The following is a 7,429-nucleotide window of genomic DNA, read 5'->3' on the forward strand; positions in this document are numbered from 1 at the left end:
GGCTTTTTTCTTTTTGCTTATGTGGTGCTGAGGAATCAAACCCAGGGCCTCAGGCATGCAAGGCAAGCGCTCTACCACTGAGCCACCTTCCCAGCCCCATGAGTACATTTCTTATCTAGCATTGTTGCCTCCTCACGTACAGATTTTATATACTAATTGTTTTTGCTGGTCCTGGGCTTCAACTCAGGGCCTGAGTGCTATACCTGAGCTTTTTTGCTCAAGGCTAGTACTCTACCACTTGAGCCATTTTTGGCTTTTTGGTAGTTAATTGGAGGTAACAGTATAAAGGACTTTCCTGCATGGGCTGGCTTTGAACCATGATCCTCGGATCTCATCCTCCTGAGTACCTAGGATCACATGCATGAACTCCCAGCTTACTAATCTGTTTTGTAGATACCTATACATAAACTCATATTCTTGTGGACAATAATTTTTAATTATTTTAAGACTATTCACTTTGCTAAATTGTGTGTGTTTGAACAAAACAGGAAAATGTACCTCATAGAAGAATGTCCAGAATAGGCAAATCTATAGATGGAAAGTAATGTTGCCTGAAGTTGGGGACTTGGGTTTAAGGCTAAGAGGTATGGAGTTTCTTTTTGAAATAATGAAAACGTTCTAAAATTGATTGGTGATGGATATACAACTCTATAAATATACTAAAACCATTTTATTATTATTTTATTTGTGTGGGTCATAAGACGAACTGAGGGCCTAGGTGGTGTCCTTGAGCTTCTTCAGCTCTACTTCTTTGAGCCAGAGACACTTCCAGTTTTCTGGTAGTTAATTAGAGGTAAGAATCTCATGACTTTCCTGTCCAGGCTGACTTTGAACCACAATCCTTAGGATCTTAGCTTCCTGAGTAACTAGGATTACAGGAGTGAGCCACTAGTGCCGGCTCTAAAAGCCATTTTAAATAGGTCAATTAAATTTTAATAAAGCTACCACAGAAACCCACTTCCTCTGTTGAAATATCCCACTGGATTTTTAAAAAAGATGTTTAACTTTAATATGTATTAAAAACTTCAAATGCTAAGAGTTAGCAATAAAGATAAGGACTATAGATAAAAGGCAAGGTAGGCTGACCATTTAACTATATTACAGAATATTTTATTAAAAATTCACTCACTACTGAGGCTTACAAGTTTTACAGGTAATTTTGGTATGTCTACAGTAGATGAAAATTTATAAAGTTAAGATGATCTTATCAGTAGAAAAGATATTCTAAACCAGCTTAGCCCAAAGAAGCATTTTGATTGCCTAATTTAACTTTGTAAAGGAGAAGTAAATCTTATAGCTGGTCTCTGTAAACCTCACAGCTGGAACATTCTAACAGCACCTTGCAGTTTCAGTGATCAAAGTAAGTTACTTTATATACTAAACTAAGAATTTCATAATAGAAATAATGTAACACCAGGGGGTGCGTTATCATGAAATAATTACACTCCTGGGAGATTACAGGCACAAGGCTGTACCCCAGGGGTGTGATTATCCCATGATAACCACATCCACTGAAATTGCCTTATTGCAAAAATAATCTCTATTCACTGGTGAGACATTATTCAATAGGTGATTTTTTTTTTAAATGAAAAGAGTTTCTCTAGCTTGAATCAGCAAGTGGATTAGGAAATTGGTCAGTTTATTTTTCATTGCATTCAAATTCAGAATACAACATCATTATTTGCTTTCCATTTTGATATAGTAGACTTTTTAAAAATTTTGTTTTGAGAAGCCTATTTAGGAGTTTCTATTAGCTTTAGTTAAGTACTAGTGCTAAATTCAGGTCAAATTATAAAGGCATTATTAGCTGAGCAAGCCAATTTAAATAATTTATTTCCTATGTATAATTTAATTCTTCTAAAACAATATTCATCTAAACATTTTTAAATGTACTTTACCTTTAACTGTTGGAAATATGGATAAGCAAAATTATGAAGCAAAAATATCTTAGGCAATTCCACCTTTCAAACAGTATTTTGGCCTATCTTTTTCTAATCCTTTTGCTGAAAGTATGTTTGTCTATATGGCTATCTAAAGATAAACACAAATAACTACTGATTATTAGGATCTAGTGATTTAACCCAAGGTCTGTGACTGCTAAGGAAAAACAACTTTTTTTTTAATAACTTGATTTTTTATTTGGGAGAATATTGTAAACAACGTTTGTATTAGAAGCAATCTTCATATCTTGTGTGTTTGTTTGTCCTAGGCTTGAACTCAGGGCTTGACACTGTCCTTGAGCTTTTGTGCTCAAGGCTAGTGCACTACCACTTGAGCTTCTTCTTCTTCTTTTTTTTTTTTTTTGGTAGTTAATTAGAAATTAGTCTCACAAACTTTCCTAGAATTGCATTGAACTGCATCCCTAAGGTATCATAAGTGGCATAAGTGGGTACAATTAGAGGACCAATGACACCCAGACATTCATATAATTTGAATAGCTATTGTATGTTTGTGTATTTTGGTGCCAGCGCAGGAGCTTGAACTCAAGGGGTTTGTGCTCTTTTCTTTGGCTAGTCCTGAGGCTTGAACTCAAGGCCTGGGCACTGTCTCTGAGCTTCTTTTTGCTCAAGGCTCGTGTTCTACCACTTGAGCCACAATGCCACTTCTGGCTTTTTCTGAGTAGTTTATTAATGGTATGAGTCTCATAGACTTTCCAGCCTGTGCTAGCTTCAAACCATGATCCTCAGATCTCAGACTCCTGAGCAGCTAGTATTACAGGCATGAGCTACTAGTGGGCTTTGTGCTCTTGCTTAGCTTTTTTTTTTTTTTTTGCTCAAGGCTGGATGGAAATCTACCATTTGAGTTATGCCTCCACTTCCAGCTTTTTGATGGTTGACAGGAGATAAAGTCTCTCAGATTTGTCTGCCTACGCGGACTTCAAAACCTGATCCTTACCAAGCACCGGTGGCTCATGCCTGGAGGCTGAGATCTGAGGATTGAGGTTCAAAGCTAGCACAGGCAGGAAAGTCCTTGAGACTCTTATCTCCAATAAACCACTAGAAAACCAAAAGTGGCACTGTGGCTCAAGTGGTAGAGCACTTGCCTTGAGCTAAAGAGTGCAGGGACAGCGCCCAGGCCTAGAGTTCAAACCCCACAACCAACAAAAAAACCCAAACCTGATCCTTAGATCTTAGCCTCCTGAATAGATAAGATTAGCCACCAGTGCCCAGCCTCACTGTAACATCATTCCTAATTATTCACTTAATTTCTTTCTATATCTCATATACAATCTTCTGTGATTAAATCTTTGGTATATAGCCGTGACTATTTCCTTGGGATAAATTCCTTATTTGTAAGGTTCATAATTTAAGCTAACAGAAAAAGGCACTACTATCCTGCCAAATATTCAATTGTTCTTATTTTTAGCTTAAGCTGATGGTGTCAAGGTTGATGGTACCTTAGAAATTGATTAGGAATTCTCTTTTTTTTTTAGTCAGTAGTGGAGCTTGAACTCGGCTTGGATGCCGTCCCTGAGCTCTTTCACTGGCCTTGAGGTCTACTACTTGAGCCACAGTGCCACTTCTGGTTTTATGGTGGTTTGTTGTGATAAGCGTCTCACGGACTTTCCTGCCCGGGCTGGCTTCGAATTGTGATCCTCAGATCTGAGCCTCCTGAGTAGTGAGGATTGCAGGCGTGAGCCACCAGTGCCTGGTTTTTATTTTTATTTTTTTGCACAGAGCCTCACTATGAAGCCTCTGCTGGCCCTGAACCCTTGATCCTTGCCCTCAGCTTCTTAACTACTGAGAATACAGGTGTGCACCTGCCTGGCCAGACAGGACCTTTAATCAGCTTAAGTAATAGTGTTATAGATGGTGTTTTTGGGTTTGATTTTTGTTGTCAGTTGTGGGGCTTGAACTTAGGGCCTAGGCCCTGTCCCTGAGCTCTTTCATTCAAGGCTAACTAGTGCTCTACCATTTTGAGCCACAGTACCACTTCTGGTTTCCGATGGTTAATTGGAGATAAGAGTCTCACAGACTTTTCTGCCCAAGCTGGCTTTGAATCACAATTCTTAGATCTCAGCTCCCCGAGTAGCTAGGATTATAGGCATGAGTAACCAGGACCCAGTAATTTCTTTTGTCTTTTTTTGGTGCTGGTCTAGGGCTTGAACTCAGGGCCTGGGTACTGTCTCTGAGCTGTTTTGCTCAAAGCTAGTGCTTTACCACTTGAGCCACAGTACTACTCTGGCTTCTTTTGGTGCTAAATTGGAGATGAGTCTTTTCTCCCCCAGGCTGGCTTTGAACTAAAATCCTCAATATCTTAGCTTCCTGAGTAGCTAGGATTACAGCTGTGAGCCACTAATGGCCTGGCTTAAAATGGTGCATTTTTAACACAATTGTATCCTTTTTTGTTGTTGTTCAGATATTCTTATATAAGTTGTAAGATTTAAGAAATGAAAATACTTTATTGCATTTAGTAGTATTTATTCTCATATACCATGTCAGTCTGAAAGGAAAAAAACGGAAATTTTCCTAACACTTTATTTTATAAAGACTGAAGCAAAGAATTAATTCAATTTGCTAGTTATTTCTTATCATGAACAGTCCCTTTACAACACACCAGTAACTAGCTTCTCTTTTTAGCTGTTCCAATTATTCTGAAAATAAATTTAATATGGGCATATAAAGGAAAACATTATTGCTCTGAAGAGTTTCATAGGATAGTCAGTATTTGAAAAGCCTAAATTTTAAATTTCTTTTCCAATTTTAATAATAGATTTTAATATAAAAGAAAACCATGTAATTTCAGCAAATCAACACATTAACTATTTTCATTTTTTCATGTGTCCTTCTAGTCCTAATTTATCTCCATGTAGTTTTTTATATTAGGATCACAGTGCAGATTCAATTGGTATTCGTTAGTTCACTTCATATTATCAACAATTTTTATCTTGCCATTCCCCTAATACTAATTAAATTGCCAGTAAGAAATAAGAAATGTTAAGAGCATGCATTTTCAATACATTACTATATTTCCTTTTACTCTACGCTATTCCTCTTTCAGAAACAAAACAATAGTCCCCTGGATAGGGGCTTGGACACAATACTTAAACAAAATACTTAAATGATTCCTTGCATTAATTAGGCAAGTTTAAGAAACACAAGCTGCAGCATGAATGGTCAAACTCTCTTCTGTCCAGCTTTTTGAGACATTAAAATCTGATTTTTCTCACTTAAAGTCATCCAAGTTAAATTCTTGGATGGCTGCCAGTGGCTCATGCCTGTAATCCTAGCTACTCAGGAGGCAGAGATCTGAGGATCACGGTTCAAAGACAGCCTGGGCAGGAAAGTCCATGAGACTTTTATCTTTAATTAACCACCAGAAAAACAGAAGTGGCACTGTGGCTCAAGTGGTAGAGCACTCACCTTGAACCGAAGAGCTCAGGGACAATGTACAGGCCTAGAGTTCAAGCCCCACACTGATAACCCTCCCCCCACCAAAAAAAATTCCTTGTGGTTATTTTTACTTCTCATCTTTTTGGTTTTTTTTTTTGGGGGGGTGTCAAGCTTTCTGTCTAAATTTTAATTCTCCAAAGGTCATTTTAATTCCACCTTCTCTCTACCTAAGTTATTTATTTTTTTGACTAGATTGTAATTGGGGTGCTATTATGTTTCTTTTTTGATGTTAACGGTATGTTTCTGATTAGATTGTAAAATAGAATAGAACTTACATCTTTTAAGAGCTTAAAACACACACAAAAAAAACAACACAACACAAAACAAAAAAACCCCAAACCCAAAATATCCTAGCTACTCAAGCAGCAGAGTGGAGGGGGATTTTAGTTCAAGGCCAGCCCCTGGTAAAAGTTATGTCCCCAACCCTGTATTAACCAATAAGAGAGTTAAAGTGTGCATCTGCTATCCCAGCTACAGAAAAAGTGTAAATAGAAGGAATGTAGTCCGTGATGGCCTGGGTATGAGAAAAATTTTAAAATAACAAAATTAAAATTAATTGTTAAAGCAAAAAAAAAAAAGGCACTGGTGCCTGGTTCAAGTGTAACTGTAAATTTAATCCCCCCAGCTTCCCCTCTCCTCAAAACCTGTATGTTTATCTTGTTTACGTTGACCAGTGTGTGTGTGTGCGCGTGCTCGTGAACACGCATGCCAATACTAGGGCTTAACCTCAGGGCCTGGGCATTGTCCCTTAGCTTTTCCTGCTCTACCACTTAAGCCAAAGCTCTACTTCAGACTTTTCGGTAGTTAACTGGAGATGAGAGTTTCATTTTCCTGTCCAGGCTGACTTTAAACTGCAATCTTTAGATCTTAGCTTCCTGAGTAGCTAGGATTACAGGTGTGAGCCATAGATGCCAGAAAATATTTAGCATCTTTAAAAAACTCAGTTTTTAAGTTTTTATTTAACAGAAATAATTTTGAGGCTTTCAGTCTAGTCTATTTTTTACACATTAACTAAATATGAAAATTAATCCTATTTTTCCCTTTTAATTTTATTCTACTAGCCTAATTAACTACAGTTACTGTATCTTGTTAAAATCAAGTTCATAGGGTCTTTGGTGTGAAGAATTAACTTTAAGTGTTACACAGCATTTAAATTCAACACATAACAGTTTCCCACTGTTTTTTTTTTGGTCGGCCGTGGGGCTTGAACTCTGGGCCTGGGCGCTGTCCCTCAGCTCTTCAGCTCAAAGCAAGCCCTCTACCACTTGAGCTACAGCGCCACTTCCAGTTTTCTGGTGGTTTATTGGAGATAGGAGTCTCAAGGTCTCTCCTGCCCGGGCTGGATTTGAATTGCGATCCTCAGATCTCAGCCTCCTGAGTAGCTAGGATTACAGGCGTGAGCCACCAGCACCTGGCTTCTTTTTCTTTTTTGTAATGCTGGAGATTGAAGCTGGCTGGGCACAGGTTAGGTAAACTCTCTTAACTCTGAACTTCAGTCTCAACCTTAATGATTATATTTTGGGGATGTCACTTGACCAAAAAAATTTAAATCCAAGTAAAACAAAACAAAAAATACTTAGGGAGATAAAAGAAAACATTTAATCTTTTCTTATTTGTCTAGAGTCTAAAACAAACCAATCTTGTCAAGTACTTACCTGAGCCATCAGTAGGAACAGAACTTGCATTGATTCCAGAAAGACCGAACAAAGGACACTCTCGGTCTGTGTTGACGTGACCCCATTTGTGGCATTTAATGCACCTCACATTTCGAACCTAATAGTAAACATTATTTTAATTCCAAAATATAAGAACTTAACTTTCAACTCCCTGTGCCTTAGGCATATTTTAAAAAGATCTGGGGGGTGGGGAGGAGGCTGGGAAGGGATGTGAAGGGTAAACAAAGGAGGAGGCTACAATGCTTGATAAGAAATGTAATCAGGAACCTTACTTCATTGTTGGTGGGAATGTAAACTTGTCCAACCACTTTGGAAAGCAGTATGGAGGTTCCTCAAAAGACTTCACATAGAACTCCCCTA

At 38.0% G+C, this 7,429-nt stretch overlaps 1 protein-coding gene across 1 annotated transcript in view; it reads right to left on the reverse strand.

Annotated features, from left to right (window-relative positions):
• The window catches only part of Cir1 (corepressor interacting with RBPJ, 1), a 39,088-nt gene that overhangs the window by 19,467 nt on the left and 12,192 nt on the right, over window positions 1–7,429 (reverse strand). Inside the window, exon 7 of the mRNA XM_013029241.1 lies at window positions 7,049–7,166. Within this exon, the coding sequence (XP_012884695.1) occupies window positions 7,049–7,166 (118 nt within the window). The remainder of the gene's footprint in view (window positions 1–7,048; window positions 7,167–7,429) is intronic.

The sequence above is a fragment of the Dipodomys ordii genome, unplaced genomic scaffold (genome assembly GCF_000151885.1).
Source record: "Dipodomys ordii isolate 6190 unplaced genomic scaffold, Dord_2.0 Scaffold5, whole genome shotgun sequence".
NCBI lineage: Eukaryota > Metazoa > Chordata > Mammalia > Rodentia > Heteromyidae > Dipodomys > Dipodomys ordii.